The sequence below is a fragment of the Saccopteryx bilineata genome, chromosome 3 (genome assembly GCF_036850765.1).
Source record: "Saccopteryx bilineata isolate mSacBil1 chromosome 3, mSacBil1_pri_phased_curated, whole genome shotgun sequence".
Lineage (NCBI taxonomy): Eukaryota > Metazoa > Chordata > Mammalia > Chiroptera > Emballonuridae > Saccopteryx > Saccopteryx bilineata.
Window position 1 is genome coordinate 311444229 of NC_089492.1, and position 19836 is coordinate 311464064.

Below are 19836 nucleotides of genomic sequence, written 5' to 3' on the forward strand. Positions count from 1 at the left end.
TCATCTCTCTCCCTTTCTGTCTGTCTCTCTCATGCTTGAAACAAAGGAAAACAATGTAATAGAAAGAGGGTAAACTAGCTAGGAATTTCCAGTAGTTAAACATTAGGAAAGTTTCCAATTCTATCTCTGATGTTTAAAATTATAAACCTTATCTTTTTGAGTTAATATTTACCATTTCAATAAGGAACGTGTGTTCCTTTGTTTACAAGGGAGAAAATGAGCTGCGCTCCAGAGCTCAGACCCAGCGCACACCCCGCCGGGGCAGGATGGAGCCAGAGTTCACAGAGCCCATGGACAGACTTCGTGACAGGTTCAACACTCAGTCCTGGGAATGGCCACTGGACTCAGGTCCAACCACGCCAACCAGGGGGAGGGCGAGGCTACCGTGGAGGTGAACTCGCCAAGGCCGCCCAGCCAGACCTGGCTCTTGGGACCTCCCCACCTGCTGCTCTCACCTCGGCCACCCCAGCAAAAGCAGAGTGTGGGAAGAAATGAAGGGGTGACCGCAGACGGCAGGGGTATGTCTCCCCACTCAGGATCAGTACCTCGGCTCCCTCCGCCGCCCTTGGGCTTGGGCTCCTGCTCCTGTGCGTGCAGCACCTCGGGGTTGCTGGCGAAGATGCAGGTGGGGTGCAGCACGGTGCCTTGCTTGGCCTGAGTGTGGAAAATCTGGAGAGGCCAAAGGCAGCGCCAGGTGACAGAGGCCCTCAGACTTGCCCTTCCCGCAAGTGTTGCCCACAATACTTTTCCCTCCACCCTCTTCGCATGGTTCCCCCTACCCATCTCAGCTCAGAGGTCCCCCCTAGGCTGGTCAGGGGCCCCCTGTGCTCCCCCAGCCTCTGGGCTCCCTATCCCAGTGCCAACCACTCTGGGTCTCCTATCCAGGACAGGTCTGCCCCCCTCCCCCCACTGGACCGAGTGCCCCATGAAGGCAGGGCCAGAGCTGTCTCAGTCCGGGCCACATCCCAGCACAAAGCAGGTGCTGCGAAAGTGTGCTGAATGCCAGAACACACGCGGGGCCTGGGAGCAGGACGGAGCCCACCTGGTCCGAGTCCTTGCGGCTGCTGTTGAACGGGTCTGGGATGGCGAGCTGGGGGTAGAGGCCCCGGCCCAGCACCAGCTTGAGCAGGGCCACCTGGTCCCGGGTCCAGGCTGAGCTGGCGGCCACCTGCAGCTGCTCCAGGTCATGCCGCAGCTTAAACTTCACATCCTGGTGGGAACATGGAGGAAGGTGGGGGTTTGTACCAGGACACAGGGACCCACAGAGCTCTGTAGACTGCTGGGGCCAGATCCTGTCCACAGAAACCTGTCTCCCGAAGTGAGGCCAGGTCATGTCCCCATGCTGGTAAACTCCACCCCCACCCACCCCAGGCCCAGATGGCCCCATGGAGCCCAACCTGGATGTCCACACTGTCGCAGGCCCCCCGGGAGGCCGGGCCCCCGTCCTCATCACTGGAGCAGCCACCTTGCTCCTCCTGCAGCTGCAGCACCTTGCGCCTGCGCGCCCCACCCTCCTCGTGCCGGCGCTTCAGCTGGTACAGCTCCCGGCGCTCCCGGCGCCGCTGCAGCCGGCTGTAGCTATTTGCAGGCTTCCGGGCCTGGGCCCCGGCCAGCAGCCCGTGGTCCTCCAACAGCTCCTGGGGACAGATAAGGCCTGCATGAGGAACACAGGGCAGGCCGAGCGGGCGGGCTCTGGACCTACACATGTACAAGTGTGGCCTGCCACTTTCTGGCAAGCAATGTCACCCTTCTGAGCCACAATTTTCAGAAAGCAGGGATGCTCCCAGTACCTCCCCACTGAGGCTGCTGCAGGCTAAGATGCGCCCGATCTTTGCACGGTGCAGGTGTAGGTGACCGCTCTGTGAAAGAGTGCTGTCGCTGCTGTTGGCCGATGGCGCCTGGGCCAGGGACAGGAGGGGACAAGGAGGAAGGAGAGGAGGCCAGCGATTATCACCCAGGGTCTGCCTTGGGATCCCATGGTGAGGCTCTGACCTGTCCCTGAAACCAGCAGCACCATTTGGCAAGTGGGAACTTGTCAAAATGCCACACCCTGGGCCCCATCCCAGAAAATAACTGAGGGCCATGGGGGTGGGGCTGGGAACCTGGATTTAACAGACCCAGACCCCCTGTGGGGATTCTGCTGAGTTAGAGACACCCGCCCCTCGCTGGGCTCACACCTCTGTCAACGGTCTCCGAGTGACGCTGCTGGATCAAACCCTCTCGTTTCTCACTGAACCTCAACCAGTGAAGGATGTAGGATGTTTTGTGTGTGTGTGTGAGAGAGAGACAGAGAGACAAAGAGAAAGGGCCCCACCTTTCATTAGCTTCTCAGTGTCTGGGGCCCACCGAAGGTTGAACCCCAGCTCTAAAAAGCCAGAGACATTGAAAGATACAAGAATGGTCAGGACAGGCCTGACCTGTGGTGGCGCAGTGGATAAAGCGTTGACCTGGACTGCTGAGGTCGCTGGTTCAAAACCCTGGGCTTGCCTGGTCAAGGCACATATGGGAGTTGATGCTTCCTGCTCCTCCCACCTTCTCTCTTGCTCTCTCTCCCCCCCTCTCTCTCCTCTCTAAAATGAATAAATAAAATCTTAAAAAGAAAAAAAAAATAGAATGGTCAGGACATCACTGGGCCCCAACATGGGGACCCCTAAAATTGCATGGGAGACCTTGGTCGGGTGCCTGCCTACTCAGGGCCTCGATCCGCCCATCTGCCACCAAAGGTTAACGGGTCACCCAGGGATGCCTGCATTTTCCTTTCATCCCATGGCACACACACAACCACTGAGAAGTGTGTAGCAGACCTTCTCGTTCTCAAGTGAAAAGATGGCCACGGGCTATTAACGACACAAGGAAGGCACAGAACCACATAACAATAGCAAGAAAATTGCACACACTCCCATGTGTGCTCAGTAAGTCTGCACAGGATCGCTACCACCTTCCCTGGTCCCAGAGGATAGCTGAGGCCCAGAGAGGCGCAGAACCTTGCCTACAGAACCTTGGGACGTCTGGCTCCAGAGTTGATCCTCTTAACTACTGCCCTGTGCTGCTTCCCAACACTCAGCCCATGCGCCATCTCAGCACTCCTGCTCTAGAGGGCGAAGGCCTTCATGGGGACACAGCACAGGACACGACCCGGTACTCCTCCAGCCGCCCTCCTGGATTTCCACCCCCACTCCTGGCCATCAGATGGTGTGGGAGGGGGGTGCAGGCTGGGACCCTGACCACTGTTAGAGAGGAAGGAGGCTGTATTCCGGAGTGTGTGCAGGTGCACCCGCTCTGCCTCCCCTCTGCCCTGCTCCCAAGCCTCACCTTGAACTGGCGCCGCAGGTTGGCCATCTCGTACAGCCGATGCTCCTCTATGCCCTGGCGGTGGCACCACTTCCGTGAGTTTCTGCTCCGCTCAGCTTTCACCTGAGTGGAGATGACACAGGTGTCAGGTCCTGGCCATCGGGCCTGGGAAAGGGGCGCAGACTCCCAGCCAGACTACCCAGCATGGGTCTGAATACCAGCCACTGGGAGGGTGCAAGGCAGTGGGAGACCTGTCAGCCCTCCCTGACACCAGCTTTCTTCCATCTTCCAAGTTACAGCCTCACTGCCCCCTTCCTACAGGAACCCCTCCCAGACCACACTGGGTCAGACTTCCCCTCCAGGCTCTCTCAGCCCCTTGGACTCCCCATTGAAGCCCTTCTGGGAGGTTACTGTCCAGGCACTAGTCTGACTTCCTGTACTGGATTGTGAGCCCTGGGAAGACAGGGCCAGGGTTTTTGCTCACGACCAGGGCCTCAGCATGACCCGGCACAGGCCCAGGCCCAGAGTGGGGCTCAGGGATCATGTTGTGGGATAAGCAGGCACTACCCTCAGACCCTGGACTTTCCTCAGAGGGCACTGGTTGTAACTGGTCTTTAGAACCCAGGTCCCCCTCAGCCTGAGCTCTGCAACCGCTGGCCCTGAGCATGGAAGAGGCCATAGGCTGGTGGGGCATGAGGAGCCACGTGACAACCCTGCACAGAACACTGAATGACAGTCCGACAGGGTAGCCCCGCTGCCAGCCTCACCTGCACCCAGGTGTTGAAAACATTGAAGAGCGTGAAGGGGTCACCCTGGTCACTCTCCAGGGGCCGCCGTGCAGCCGCACATTCTGGGTTGCTCTGGGCGCTGCGGGTGAAGGGCGACTGGACACTGAGCGCGGCTGCGATGGTGAGTACGGGCTCCGCCAGGTGGAACATGGCACCCAGGATCAGCATCTTCCCTGGGGGGCGGGCAGCCAGCTGAGCTTCCCCACCCTCCTTCCCTCCGTCCCAACCACACAGGGCCCCTAGAGCCAAAAGGACACATGGTGCTTTTGGTCATGTGACCTTGGGTGAGGCCCCAGTTTCCCCAGTTGTAGGTTGGAGACAAGTACGGTGCCGCCTCCTCGGGCCTGTGGTGGGCACTATGAGCACTGGCGACTGCGTTTCTCTTTACTGCCGGCTCCCCGCACCCCTCACCCGCTGCCTGGCTTTGTTTGTTCCCAGCACTCACTTTGACCTGCCCTGGTATTGTCCTGTCCTCCCCCAAATGTGACCACCATGCCAGCTGTAACTTGGTCTGCCTGGCACACAGCAGATGCTGAGTGCTGCCCCTATGTCAGTACAAACCTTCCCCTGCCATCTTTATTAATTCAAGGTGGAGGCAGGGGAAGATGGAGGGAAGGCGTAGGGGAGGGAGAGAGGCGAGGGGGGGAGGGAGAGAGGAGAGGGGGGAGGGAGAGAGGAGTGGCAGGAGAGAGAGAGGAGGGGGGGAGGGGGAAAGGAGTGGCAGGAGAGAGAGAGGAGAGGGAGGAGGGGGAGAGGAGAGGTATGAGGGAGAGAAGAGAGGGGAGGGAGAGAGGAGTGGCAGGAGGGAGAGAAGAGGGGGGAGGGAAGAGGAGAAGGGGGAGGGAGAGAGGAGAGAGGGAGGGATAGAGGAGAGGGGAGAGGGGGAGATGAGAGGTGGGAGGGAGAGAAGAGGGGGGAGGGAGAGAGGAGAGATGGGAGGGAGAGAAGAGAGGGGGGAGGGAGAGAGGAGAGGCAGGAAGGGGAGAAGAGGGGGGAGGGAAGAGGAGAGGCAGGAGGGAGAGAAGAGGGGGGAAGGAGAGAGGAGAAGGGGACATAGCAGAAGTGGGGAAAGAAGGGAGACAGGGAAGGACAGAGAGAAGGAAGAAAAGCAGTAGGAACAGTATCTCAACTGTTGAACAACCAGTTCCCGATGCTCAGGCTGTTCCTGGCCGCCCTGTGGTCAGTAGCCTGTACATCATGAGTCTGATTCATCCCCATGGGTCCCCTTGACTGCCTTTCCAGAAAGTTCCTGTTCCACATGTAGCCTTGGAAGATAAAGATGGGCAGTAAAACAGGATCCCCTAGCTCCGTCACCCTGGGCAAGTGCCTCCATCCCGCTATGACTCCATTTCCCCATCTGTGAAAGGGGCGACAGTGGCATCCACCTGCTGTGGGGATGAAGCAGGTTTCAGACTATCAAGTGCTCACTGTGCCTGACCAGGGATTGAGCCATCGGGCCCAAGGCCACCCTGCACTGAGTCATCGGTGTTTTTCTGGGCAGGGCCTAGGAAGCAGCAGTGTCAGCCTGGCCTGAGGTGTCTCCCAGCTCTGCCCACGGCATGGCCCTGGGTGGCTGACAGCCTTTCTCTGAGCCTCACTTCCTCACAGAAAGCAAGTGTCACATTCCTATCCTGCAGGAGATGGGTGCCCGATACACTTAGTGTCCTGCTGGAGCAAAGCCAGGCTCTACCACCGGCTTGTTCCATTCCCTGAGCACAGACCGATGCCCCCACCCCTGCCAAGCCCCAGTTTCCTCAGCTGTACAACATGGGGACCCAGACTATGTAAGAATGGAATGATACAAGGTCTGTAAAGCCTCTCACTGGCACACAGGAAATGCTCAGGGAGCGTTCATTTTCTTCTCAGACTAGGTTTTCCTCGCTCTAGCCCTGTTTCCTTCTAAAATAAACAGAAATAACCACCTCGCAGCCCTCAGAGATAGAGGTCTCCCCCACCACACGCCTGCACAAAGCCCCCGTGTATTGCCATGATGGGGCTTTAACAACATTAGCACAGGCAGAAGGTTCTGTTGAGTGTCATACTTGGGAAATGACGCCACAGGTGATTGTGTTCTGCTGGGACTCTTCTGTGGGTTGTGGGTTTTTGGGAGAGATAAAATGTCTTGAGTCAGGAGAATCAGGTAAAATGAATACACCTGAGTCTGCAAGGTCCTCAGGAGGGGCAGGAGTGACACAAGAATGAGTAAGAGGACAAGATTTTGAAATCCTTATGACCAACCGCAAGGACAGCACCAGGGTAGAGCTGGGGACAGGCTGTGCAGGGAGGTGCCTGTTTGTTTGCTGCTATATCCCTGGTGCCTAGAACAGTGCCTGACACAGAGGACTTGTGAATGAGTGAACAGGGCCTAGAGAAGGAACAGGCTCGCCACAAGTCACTAAAGAGCAAGCAGTGCCTGCGCTGCATGGTCACTGGGGGGGGGGGGGGTCCTCACCAATCACAACGTCCACAGGCAGCTGGGCCAGCAGGGACCCGATGGGGGTGAGGGCCTCCGCGCTGTCCAGGGCCCCCTGGTCCTGGAGGTAGAGAATGGCTGTTTCCAGGCTGGCTGGTGGTGGGGGCTCAATGAAGGGAAAGGTTCGGGGGTCCCCCACGCTCATGCTCTTCATCTGGAATGAGAACCAAAGCCCCAGGGAAGCGGGGACACATGAGCTACTGTGGAGCACTGAGAGGGCTCAGGGATCACAAACTTGTGATATTTTAAAACCACCAACTGCAAGGCCCACTGAACAGAGCAGGGGGTGGGGGCATTGTCTGTCTGTCTGACTAGGACCTCTTTTCCCAGACCCTGACCATGGAGTGAGCATATGATCTAAGCTGGACCAACCGAGGTTTCTCAGTCCCTGGTCATAACAACTAAGGAATGAGCACATGAAAGGAGCTGGGCCAATCAGAATCTTTTCCTGGGACTCTGCAAACTGGAGCTGGGAAAGAGAAACTCCGGCATCCTCTCTGGTTATGAGGGGCCAGGACAGAAGCTCAGAGCCACTGTGGTTACTCTTCATTGCCTGGAAATTAGCCCATCCAAACAGATGGAGAAATCCTTAATTGTTCCTAAGCTGGACCTCCCCCCACAATGGATACACAAATCCATAAAATCCCCTTTCCTGCTTACAAGAGTTTGAGTTGGGTTTCTCACTTTGGACCAAAGAATCCCCATTAATTCAGAGGCCAGAGGGGCAGCAGGTGGTGGGAGAATGAAGTGAAACACACACCCATCACGAGGCCTGGCATGGTAACTCACGTGACTCTGAGAGACAGAAAAAAAGCTCAGAGGGCCTGCAGGCTCAGCCCAAGTCCCCCAGGGAGGTGACCTGCTCACCTGGCCCCGATCTGGAAGCCACCAAACATCTGACCATCCACCCAGGAACCAGCTATTCCACCTTCCTCCCTGTTCACCAAACCCTAATGTTGTCTAGGAGACCACCCAATACCCTTTAAGACCTTTAAATTAAAAGCCCTGATGTAAACATAATAAATTAAAGTCAATAAAATAACCCCATATAATCCTATTAACTAATATCAGCCTGTTAAATTTAATTTAAAAATAAACAAGACATACACACACACACACACACACACATACACACACACAAGCCCTGGGTAAGGGATGGGTTTTTTTTTTTAAAGCTCTCCAGGTGACCCAGTGTGTAGCTAGGGCAGAGAATTAGGGCTACCACCCAGTCTGCCCAGTCTGATAATGCCACGACCCTGGACAATTATAGGTCACAGAGTGGGCACAGGTGACCCAGTTCTGCTGACAAGTCAGGTTGAGGAATTGACCAGAGGGCTTCTGGGAAAGGTTCCTCGGACTTAAAAATGAGGCCCACAAAGAGGAGTGGTTGGTTGCTTCTGTCTTTAGATGGTGAAGGAGGAGGAGGTGATGCCCACGGCTACAAGAGCCAAATGGCATTCAGGAAGCAGGCTTGGAGCCTGACAGCCTCAATGGAATCCCGGCTCTGCCCCTTGCCAGCTCTGTGACCTGGGTCAAGTTACTTAACCTCTCTGTGCATCCACTCCTCATCTATACATCAGAATAAGATTACCTACCCCACAGAGTTTTTGTGAGGATTAAAACAGTTATATGCATAAAACACTTAAGATAGGGCCTAGCCCACAGTAAGAACTAGGTAAGTATATTTTATCATTGTCATCCTCATTATTTTCAGGAGGGCTGCTGATGAACTGAGGCTGCAAAGACAGAAAAAGCTCCAGTCCTTTACAACATTACTGACCCATTTAATAACCAAGCCAGAAACTTTCCCTTCTTGGGATCCTTGTTAACGGAAACAGTACTTTTTCTTATTGTTGAAGCCAGTGTTTTTTTAACTGCAGATGACGTAGGTCAGGAACTCCATGCAGAGGGTTACAACCAGCATTTTTACAAAATGAAATCAAACACAGAACCAATCAGCATGTGCTACCCGTAGGAAGCAGCTGATTTGTGCCAGGCGTGCACCAGGCATATACATGTGAGCCTGTGGCGGACGCCATCCTCTACTCCACTCTCCTTTGCCTCTCCTCCCAGAGCACTGAGACTACACTTCCCAGCCTCACCTGCAGTGAGGCGTGGCCAGGGCAGAGCTCTGGCCAGGGGGAGTGGAAGAGAAGGACACCACCTGCAGACCTGGCCTTGAAAGCCCCCAAACCTATGGCCCAAGCTCCTTCCCCACCCGACGCTGACAGATGATGAAGAGGCCCCAGGGAGATGATAGCGCCATGAGAAGGAAGGGACCTGGGTCCTCGAATAAAGGAAACTGCCCGCCAACCTGTGAAAGAAACGTCTGTTGAGTTGGCTGTTATGGGAATGGGTCTATTTGTCTAATCCAGGCGAAACTAACGACTGAGATATGAGCTGTGACATCACAGCTGTCGAGAAACCTCAGTTTTAAAAGCCACTTCCTGTTGGGTTTTCCGCTACATCTGAAAGCACTCTCGGTCGTGAGGTTCTTCCTGTGATCCTGTGGATTTGGGGAACAATTCCCCCTCAACACCGGATCTGACATTTCCAAGGGGCTTTGAACCTAGTTTGCGTCCTGTCTAAATGCTCCCAGCTCCTCCCTGCCCCTGCCTCACCTGCAGGACAAGTGCGTCCAGGGCTACCCTCTGAATCTCCGGGACAGCGTAGGGGGCGAAGGCTTCATAGTCCGATTCAGCATAGAGGCGGAAGCAGACGCCGGGGCCTGTGCGGCCCGCCCGGCCCTTCCGCTGCTCGGCACTGGCCTGGCTGATCCAAAACTCCTGCAGCCGCTGCAGTTTGGCCTGGGGGTCGTAGCTCATCTCCTTCACCTTCCCTGGAGGGGAGGGGTGCGCAGGGAGGGAAGGCTCAGTGGGCGGCTGCCACAGGGCCTGCGAGAGCCTGGCCTTCTCCCCACCCTTACCCCACTCACACCCTCACTTCCTCCTTGAGTCTGGGAACACAGACAGACCCACGTGCATTCCATTCGGGCCCAACCCCGACATTTTGTCAATGTAATCTTTCATTTCCTCATTCACACATCTTTTCATTTATTTTCTCAAGCCTTTGTTTATTCAGAGGTTCAGACATCTGACAAATATTAAGAACGGTGTGTCTGGCACTGTACACGGCACTAGGAAGACAGCTATGAACAAAACCAAGTTCCTGGTCTCCCCGCTGAACAAACACCGTATCTCAGCAATTCTCAAATCAACTTTTCCCAAATTGCATTGTCTCTGATGTATTTTAAAATCAACAGCACACCCATATTTAATGGACAGCGTTTTAAAATCTTAATGGTACATAAAATTATTGAGTGTTTTATCGCTGGCATCCCAGATGCAATACTATAAGGTAACTGCTAACATTTATTGAGTGTTCCCGCTGTGCCAGGTACATCCTAAGTATCCGAGTGTATTAACTCATTCAATCCTTACAAGCTGAGAGGCACTGACATTACTGGCATTTTACAAATGAGTGTCAGATCCTGACCAGGTGGTGGCGCAGTGGATAGAGCGTCGGACTGGGATGCCAAGGACCCTGGTTCGAGACCCAGAGGTTGCCAGTTTGAGTGCGGGCTCATCTGGTTTGAGCAAAGCTCACCAGCTTGAGCCCAAGGTCACTGGCTCGAGCAACGGGTTACTCGGTCTGCTGAAGGCCCACGGTTAAGGCACATATGAGAAAGCAATCAATGAACAACTAAGGTGTCGCAACAAAAAACTGATGATTGATGCTTCTCATCTCTCTCCGTTCCTGTCTGTCTGTCCCTGTCTATCCCTCTCTCTGACTCTCTGTCTCTGAAAAAAGCAAAACAAAACAAAACAAAAAAACCACAAATGAGTGTCAGTGACACCACTCTGGTCACACAGCCAGCAGTGAACCTGGCCAGGCTGTCACCAGTGTCCTCAACCACTATGTTCTGCTGACTTTCCAGAGAACAATCTACTTGGAAGACAGAAAATAAACAGATCAACAGGTATAAAACATGATGTCCATACTAGGAAGAAAAAGCCCCACAAGGAAAGCGAGAGCAAAGGAGAAGGGGGCGGCCACTGAGATAAAGTGGACAAGGTGGGCCTCTAAAGAGGAGACATTTATGCAGGCTCCGGAATGGGATGAAGGAGTGAGCCCTGTTGATATTTGGAGAAAGACAGCTCTCAAAAGGGACAACAGTAAGTGCAAAGGCCCCTGAGGCAGGAGCAACCTTGGAATATCTGAGAAAGATTAAGTTGTTGCTTACCACCCCACAGCCCTATGCCACCTACTCCCGGGCTTAGGTCTGGCGTTCCCTTGCTACACCTGCACACCTCCAAACCCTACCCTTCCCTCAAGTCCTTGGGGTAGCGGCCGGGCAGCACTTACCAGAATCTGCTACAAAGCGGATCCCATCAATGGTGACTGAGGTCTCAGCGATGTTGGTGGAGAGGATGCATTTCCGGACTCCAGCGGGGGCCACATCAAATACCTGAAGGAAAATAAATAGGTGACATCAGGGCTCACTCAGCCCATATTGACCCATGTGACCAGGGGCCTCCTGGACACCTCCTGGCTGTCTCACACCCACATGTCTACACTAGCCTCAGTGCCTGCCACCAAACCCTTTCCTCCTCAGGTCTCCATTGGAGGAATGGCCCATCCTGACCAGAAACCTGGGCCGTTGTGGGTCTTTCCCCTTCCTCCCCTCTTCCTTCCCCACTTCAGACACATGTGAACACCGTTATTTTTTTATTTTTTAAAGATTTGCCTGACCTGTGGTGGTGCAGTGGATAGAGCGTCAATCTGGAACGCTGAGGTCGCTGGTTCGAAACCCTGGGCTTGACCAGTCAAGCTATGTACGACAAGCAATTGATGAACAACCAAAGTAAAGCAGCCATGAGTAGATACTTCTCACTCCACGCCCCACCCCATAAAATCAATAAATAAAGTCTTTAAAATAAATAAAAAAGAAAAGATTTTATTTATTGATTTTTTTAGAGAAAAAGAGATTGAGAGATGGCGAGAAGCATCAACTCATCATTGCTTCACTTCAGTTATCCATTCACTGATAGTTTCTCATATGTGCCTAGACCGGGTAAGCCCCAGGTTTCAAACCAGCGACCTCAGCACACCAGATCAATGCTCTATCCACTGTGCCACCACAAGCCAGGCTCATCTCAACATCTTGAACATATCCTGATTTCAAACACTTCCCCCCCAAACCCACTGTCCCTGCCCTGGCCCAGGCCCCTCCTTTCCCACTCAGACACTGCTCCAGCTTCCTCCTCAGTCCCTGGCCTCTACACTTACTCCCTCCGGTCCATTCTTCATGCAGAGCAGAGGGGTCTGTTAAAATACAACTGGCGCTGTCCCCACCTTGCTCAGAACCCTCCCACGGCTCCCCAGTGCGCTTGCGCCAAAGCCCAAGCACCACACTGGGTCCTCAAGCACCCTTGTGCTCTAACCCTGCGTACCTCTCCAATCTGATCTCTTCCGGCTTTCCCTTCATAATCTGGACCCCAACCACCCTGTATAGAGTTTCCCAACTGCCCTGTTTTCTCTCACCCCAGGCCCTTTGCACAGGCCCTTCTCTGGGACCCAAAAGGCAATCAACTAAAGTGGCTTACAGTGGGGGTCAACAACTACAGCCTGGGGACCAAATCTTGCCTGCCACCTGTTTTTGGGTATCAAGTTTTATTGGCACACAGCTCATCTGGCCAGTCCACAGCTGCTGTCCCACTGTAACAGGAGAGTCATGTGACAGAGACATATGGCCTGCAGAACCAAAAAATACAGACTCTCTGGCTCTTTGCAAAGTTTGCCAACCTCTAGTTAAGAGCATGGGGACTGGTGCCAAATGATAAAGATCCACAGCCTGGCTCTGCCACTTACGTGACTTAGCACAAGGGCCTACCCCTCAGTTTCTGCATCTGTGAAGGGGGAATAACAGCGGGACCTGGCAGACGGGGTGCAGGGAAGGCTAACGGAGGCCAGCATGCACAGCCCAGAACGCCTGTCACTTGCAGCAAATGCTCCTTACACGCCGGGGGACACTTCTTTCAGCCGCTTCTCAGGTCTCAGTTTTGAAAGTCCCTTCCTCCAGGAAGCCTTTCTTGAATCCACCAAGATTCCGCTCTCAGAGTTCAGGAACTTTCCTCTCCCATTTATAAAACTGTCAGTTACCTGTCTATCTCCCCCATCAAACCAATAGCCACTTAAGGGGAAGGGCCATATCTTGGCTCCCACTGTGTCCCAAAGAGCCCACTCAGCACCAGGGGAGGCACCAAGCAGGTGCTCAAGGGTTGTATCTTCAATCAATAAACAATGACTGTGACCTGAAGGGATTTTTCCCAAGGTAACCACACAGTCGGCCTCCAGATGGCCCCAGGGAGTCTCACCTCCTGGGACTCCCATCCTCATCCACTACCTTCCCACTGAACAAGGCACCCCGCCTTAGCTAATAGGAGACTACAGAAATGATGGTTTGGGATTTCCAAGGCTAGATCACAGAAGACATTGTGGCTTCTGTTTTGGTCTCCTGGGGAGAACCAGCCACCATGTTGCAAGGACATACAGCAGCCCCCTAGAGAGGCCCACATGGAGAAGAACTGAGGCTCCTAGCCAACAGCCAGCCACGTAAGTGAGGACCCTCCAGCCCCAGTCAAACGTTCAAACAAGTGCAGTCCCAGCCAACTACAACCTCAGGAGAGACCTTGAGCCAGAACCACCCCCCACCCAGCAAAGCCACTCCCAAACTCCTAATGTGCAGAAATTATGTAAAATAATGTTTATTGTTCTAAGCTCTACATTTTGGGGTAATTTGTTCCAGGGCATAAATAGCCACAAAGGCCTTCCTGCTGACACCTTCCATTCCAGCCTACACCCAACTCACAGATTCCCATCTCCATACTTTTGCTCAAGCTGGTCCCCCTGCCTGGACTGCCTTCCTCCTTTCACTCAAAATCCTCCTTGCCCTTCACAGCTAAGCTCCAATGCCTCCTACTGCATCAGGAAGCTCACCCTGGCACGTGCCCCCCACCCAAAAGATGTGAGCAGCCCTCTGTAGCCCACAGCTCACAGCCCTGCATCTTTGGAGTCACATCCCCTCCAGCCCGCCTTCTCCCCCCCCACGCAGCTACACCGCACCCTGCCTGGCTGCCCCCGGTACCTTGTCCTGGTCGGCCACAGAGAGGGCGCTGTGCAGGGGTAGCACCACCCAGCGCTGGGTGTGGCTGGCATAGGTCTGGGCGGCCTCAAGCACGGCGCTGATCTCCGCCATGCCGCTGAGGAAGACAAGGAGGTCGCCCCGCTCCTCAGCTGGGTACTTATTGTCGATGGCCTCCAGCACCCTCAGGAAGGGCCGTGGGTCCAGCTTCTCTGACTTGGACGCTGTCCGCTCCGCCTCAATGGGCTGGTACACAACCTGTGAGGAGACAGCCCTAGGCGTCACCACAGCCTGTCACTCCAGCTCAGAGTGAGGGGGCAGCGGACCGCAGACAGACAGGGAGGACCGAGTCAGTCAGGAGGCGGACAGCAACCTCAAACAGGACAATTTGAGAAGGATGTACTGAAAGCACAGGTATCAGAGTAGCTGGAGGGCTCCTGGGGCGCTGGCGAGGCGGGCTGTTTCTTAATCTGGGCACTGGCTGCATACAGGTATTAACTGGTGAAAATCAAGAGAGCTCTCCACAGGATACGTGCATTCTTTTGTGTTTGGAGTTTCACTTTAACAAACTTTTAAGGAGTGCAGCTAGAACTCCCTTCTCAGAAAGCGCCTTCACTCTGTTTCTATGACTACTTAGAAGATAGACTGATGGGCATTTAGAACCGGAAGTCACAAGGGGAGTGCAGTTTCCTGGTGCTAGGAGCTTCAGAGCTGTGAGCATCATTAATGTTATGGACAAACACCATGTCCAAGCCAGAGCAGACAGGTCGAGAAACGGGGGGAAGTTCAGGAGAGAAGTTGCTGACTGAGCCCTGGCCGGTAGCTCAGTTGGTTAGAGCGTCGTCCTAAGGTGCAGAGGTTGCAGATTCGGTCCCTGGTCAGGGCACATACAGGAGCAGATCTATGTTCCTGTCTCTCTTTCTCTCCCTTCCTTTCTCTAAAATCAATCAATAAATTAAAAAAAAAAAGTTGCTGACTGAAAGTTCAGGACTAAGAGGTGGGATGCTGAAAATAATCTCCACCTAGCCTGAGGAGGGCAAATGTAAGAGGACCTAAAAAAAAAGATTTTTCATGAATACCAAACTCCCTATTTTTTTTACCTAAAAGGTTTGCCCTTTGATTTTCAGCTTCTTCAGCAAGAGCTGCACCTCAGGTGCATGGCGAATGAAACCTAATGAAATGTGGCGGAGTCAGGCCTGCCCCCAGGACTGCGGGGAGAATGGGATGAGAGTGTGTATGTCAAGTGGTGTGGGAGACCCACAGTGGTCCCCGGAAAGTCTGCTCTTGTCTTTCCTGACACACTGTCACCTAGAGAGAAAGAGAGATGATGTTTTCCAGCCTCCCCTGCAGCTAGGTGGACGTTCAGAAATGAGAATGGAAGCAACTGCAAGGTCACATCCAACTTCAAAACAACTGGGCTCCTTCCCTCGTCCCACAAATTCTAACCATACAGCCCAGGACAAACCCCTAGGACAGTGCTTCTTTACCAGGTAGGGTGCTGCCCCCAGGGGACATTTGGCAACATCTGGAGATATATTTGGTTATCACAACAGGGGGTGAAGGATGGAATACTGCTAATGATGCCACACTACACAGGGCAGTCCCTGCAACTAATGATTTATCCAGCACAAAATGTCAACAATGCTGAATCTGAGAAACCTGACCTACGAAATGGCAGAGCAATAAGAAAGGAGGAGTCTGGGTCCCTGAATGATCACATGGAACTGAGCTGCCCATCAGCCTGAACCAGCAAGACTGTCCTATAAGAGAAATAAACCTCTATGTTATTTGAGCCTTTACATTTTTTGGGTCTACCCTAATAAGCATTTAGCCCTCTTCCCAGCACAGGTAAATGGTCAGAAGTAGCAGCTCTAAAAAGGGGGAGGGAGAAAGAGAGAGAGAGAGAAGAGTACAGTCTTAACTGAAGGGAGGGGAAGCAGAGCAGAGAAGGGACATGTCCAGGTCTGGCCAGAGAGCAGCGGAGAGGACGGGGGTGGGGGCAGGGGAGCACTGACCGTGATGGGGAAGAGCCTTCCAGGCACCTGCACCACGGGGGCACTGCCGAAGTAGCTGGAGAAGAGCGAGATGTTGATGGTGGCCGACATGAGGATGACCTTGAGGTCAGGCCGCTGGGGCAGCAGACGCTGCAGGACGCCCAGGAGGAAGTCGTTGTGGAGGTGCCGCTCGTGGACCTCATCCACGATCAGGACCTGGTACTGGGGCAGGCTGGGCTCCCGCTGGATTTGCCTCAGGAGCAGCCCCACTGTCAGGAACACAATCTTGGTGGCCGCCGAGCGCGTGCTCTCAAAGCGGATCTGGTAGCCAACCTGGGGGGCAGTGGAGGAGGGTGGTCAAGAGAGGACCCTGGACCTGAGCACCAGCCCCTCACTCTGCCCAAAATAAAATCTGAGCAAATGCCCCACATCAGACTGTGGAGTCCAACAGGCTGCATTGGGTTTGAATCCCACCTCTGCCACTGTGGGCTGTCGGGCAAGCAGTTCCATCCCTCTTATGTTCTTCTGTTCTGAGAATTATATGTGCCAATGCACATAAATTATTTGGCATGGAACCTGGTATGTGACACTAATTAATTGTAATACTAACAATTAACCTTTCTAGGAAACCTTACAATGTACTACCAACTATTATAAACGCTTTATGTCCATCAACTCATTTCATTCTCACAAGCACGACAGGGTGTAAAATTATTCTTACCCTCATTTCACAGATGCGGAAACTGAGGTCACTCAACCAAGCTAACACAGCTTAAGAGTGGTATTGCACATCACACATATACACAAACACAACAATTTCAGGGAATTATTGTACACACAACAATTTCAGGTGAATTATTGTTCTAAATGTAAACGTTACTAGAAAAAAATAGAACATTTTCACGATCTTAGCAGACAAAGATTTGTTAAACAGAGCCTAAAGAGTGCCAACTATAAAAGGAAAAAGACAGGCTGAATTCTATTTAAATGAAAAGACACAGTCATCAAAAGACACCATTCTGAAAATAAAAGGCAGCTCACAAAGCAGGAAACAGATTGCAATACATAAAGCCTACCAAGGACTCTGATCCAGGACCGATAAGGACCTGTAAATCCAGAATGAAAGGACAGACCACACAAATGACAAATGGGGAGAAGACTTGGAACAGACACTTTATAAAACAGGCCCTCCAAATGGCCAATAAATAAATGAAAAGGTGCTCAATGTCCTTAGTCATCAGGGGAATGCAATTAAAATGCACAATGCAGATATTTTTGTGTGTGTGACAGGGACAATGAGAGGAACAGATAGGAAAAGACAGGAAGGGAGAGAGATGAGAAGCATCAATTCTTCGTTGCAGCACCTTAGTTGCTCATTGATTGCATTCTCATATGTGCCTTGTAGAGGGAGGCTATAGCAGAGCGAGTGACCCCTTGCTCAAGTCAGTGACCTTGGGCTTCAAACCAGTGACCTTTGGGCTCAAGCCAGCGACCATGGGGTCATGTCTACAATCCCACGCTCAAGCCAGTGACCCCATGCTCAAGCTGGTGAGCCTGCACTCAAGCCAGTGACTTCGGGTTTCAAACCTGAATCCTCTGTGTCCGAGTCCAATGCTCTATCCACTGCGCCGCTGCCTGGTCAGGCCACAGTGCAGATTAATGTGATACCACTATACTGCTACCAGAACAGCTAAAACAGGAAAGATTAATTGTAGCAAGTGCTGGTGATGACCAGGACCATATTGCTGGTAGGAGTGCAAACTGGTTCACCCGTGTTGCAAACTGGTTGGGTAGTATCCCGCTAAAGCTAAACATACCCCACTCCTAAATATATACCCAACAAAAACAGTCGCCAAGAATCACCAAAGGGAAGTTATAAAATGCTTAAAGCAGCACCATTCACAAGAGCCTAAAACTGGAAGCCCCTATATTCCCATCAACAGTTGAAGGAGCAAATACATGTGGCCTTCACAATGGGACACCATACAGCACCATGACTACACGGTGCTCACCTGCACGCTATACTAAGGAGGAATCTCACAAAATTAATATTGAGCAACAGAGGCCAGGCCCAAAAGAGAACCTATTTTATTATCCCATTTATAAAATGATAAGGCCTTGGGTGATTGGCTCAGTGGATAGCACATCAGCCCAGTGTGCTGACATCCCAGGTTCCATCCCTGGTCAGGGCACACATAAGTGACCATCTGCTTCTCTTCCCCTCCCTCTCCCCCTTCTCTTTCTCTTCCCCTCTCGCAGCCAGTGGCTTAATTAGTTCAATCATCGGCCCCAGATGGGGGTTGCCAGGTGGATACCTGTCAGGATGCATGCGGGAATCTATCTCCCCTCCTCTCACTTAAAAAAAAAAAAGTAAAATAAAAAGGCAAAATTAATTTGTGATAGTCTATCATTAACTCAGGCATGATGACCTAGCAGTAAGATGATCATTTAGCACTTAGTGATGACCCTAGGGGCCTCAAAGTAGGAACAGGAAGGGGAAAAGGAGGGTTTTTGGGGTGCTGGTAAGTTTGATTACACAAATACACTCAACTTGTGAAAATTCACAGAGCTGTACACTTATAATACGTACATTCTTCTAGGTTAAGAGTATTTTAACTTCAATAACAACAATTTTTAAATGGTTCAGCCAGGATTAGAACCCTAGAAATCATTAGTTAGGAAGTGTCCTCATTCATATTTTATGGCTGTCTAGAAAAAAAGATTGATGAACCTTTAAGACATTTCCAATTTTTCTACTGTTAAAGCGCTATGCAGAAGATATTGCAGATTCAGTTCCAGACCTCCACAATAAGGTGAATATAGCAATAAAGCGAACTGTGATCTTTTTGCTGGCGGAGGATCTTGCCTTCAATTTGTAAAAAATGCACCATCTGTGAAGCGCAATAAAGTGAAACACAATAAAACAACGTCTGCCCGTACTGGATAATACTAGTGCCTTTATCATCGGGACCATATCCAGGCCAATCTGTAGATAAATTTCTAGAACAATCACTGCTGGGTCAAAGTTACTGCTTTGTAACTTTATCTTTACTGCTAAGGGCAAGCAACTTATTGCCCAAGGTCATGTCGGTGTGCGAGCTCCCCCTCACCTGTGAGCCATACTGACTGAGGCTCTCAAAGCCGACACGCTTGGCCAGCGAGATGCAGGCGATTCGCCGGGGCTGGGTGCAGGCCATATGGCTGAAGCCAGCAGCCAGCAGGTACTGGGGCAGCTGAGTGGACTTGCCACAACCCGTGTCACCTGCCACCACCACCACCTGATGCTCCTTCAGGGTCTTGAGGATGCGGTGTCCATACTGGGCGATGGGAAGGGCCGCCCGCTCATGCTGCAGTTTGGCCAGCCGCCCAAATGCCTGCTTCTGGCCGAAGTCCAGGTAGTGTAGCAGGGCTCGGCGGAACTCGGACACTCTCTCCGGGGGCAGATGCCTGACCAGCCGAGAGCCCCGAGTGTCAGGGCCAAGGATGGACAGGTTGATGCGGTAACGCGGGTCGTAAGTGCGAGGTAGGTCGGCCAGTGCAGGGATGCTGTGTCTGGGGTGCTCTGAGTCTTTCTCCTCCTTCCTAGGGGTCTTGAGATGCTGGAACCTCTGTAAGCGTTCAAAGAATGTCCAGAACTTCCGGCACTCCTCAGAACCCTGGCGGATGTAGTCCTCATCACGGAAGAAGGTCTCCTCGAAGAGCCGCCGAGTCTCTGGACAACTCCAGTCCCATTTCTCTGGGGCCTCCTCCTCACTGGGAGCCCAGTGTCGGTCCCGGTGATCCCTATCCTCCCTTGTTCTGGGAGGAGGCATGTTAGACGTGATCACAATGCCGTCACAAAATGCGCCTCAGTTCTGATCGCCTGGGCCAAACATCCTCATCCATTCCCCACCTCCTGCAGGGAGAGGCCAGTGCCTGCGATAAGGAACCGCTTTCTCTTCAAAGAGCCAATCTTCCTCCTCATGGATGGCACAGGCCCCCTGCAAGCGATGGCAGAGTAAGTGCCCAGGGGCCTGGATGAAGCTGGTGACACACAGAGCACCTCATGATTCCTGCAGCAATCTCTGAGATGGACACAAGTGCATCCTGGGTTTTCAGGACCTGATGTTTTGGGGAAAAGACAGAAGACATTCATTTTTATTAACA

General features: G+C 52.7%; 1 protein-coding gene across 5 annotated transcripts in view; it reads right to left on the reverse strand.

Annotated features, from left to right (window-relative positions):
- DHX34 (DExH-box helicase 34) overlaps window positions 1-19836 on the reverse strand; it is a 54374-nt gene that overhangs the window by 8665 nt on the left and 25873 nt on the right. For all 5 annotated transcript variants that reach the window (XM_066271694.1, XM_066271690.1, XM_066271689.1 and 2 more), the window contains exons 2-12: window positions 18801-19791; window positions 15712-16023; window positions 13700-13954; window positions 10918-11020; window positions 9174-9391; window positions 6532-6706; window positions 4059-4252; window positions 3313-3414; window positions 1398-1637; window positions 1043-1210; window positions 546-669 (exon numbers count right to left, since the gene is read on the reverse strand). In XM_066271694.1, the coding sequence (XP_066127791.1) occupies window positions 546-669; window positions 1043-1210; window positions 1398-1637; window positions 3313-3414; window positions 4059-4252; window positions 6532-6706; window positions 9174-9391; window positions 10918-11020; window positions 13700-13954; window positions 15712-16023; window positions 18801-19502 (2593 nt within the window). In that variant the 5' untranslated portion in view covers window positions 19503-19791. The remainder of the gene's footprint in view (window positions 1-545; window positions 670-1042; window positions 1211-1397; window positions 1638-3312; window positions 3415-4058; window positions 4253-6531; window positions 6707-9173; window positions 9392-10917; window positions 11021-13699; window positions 13955-15711; window positions 16024-18800; window positions 19792-19836) is intronic.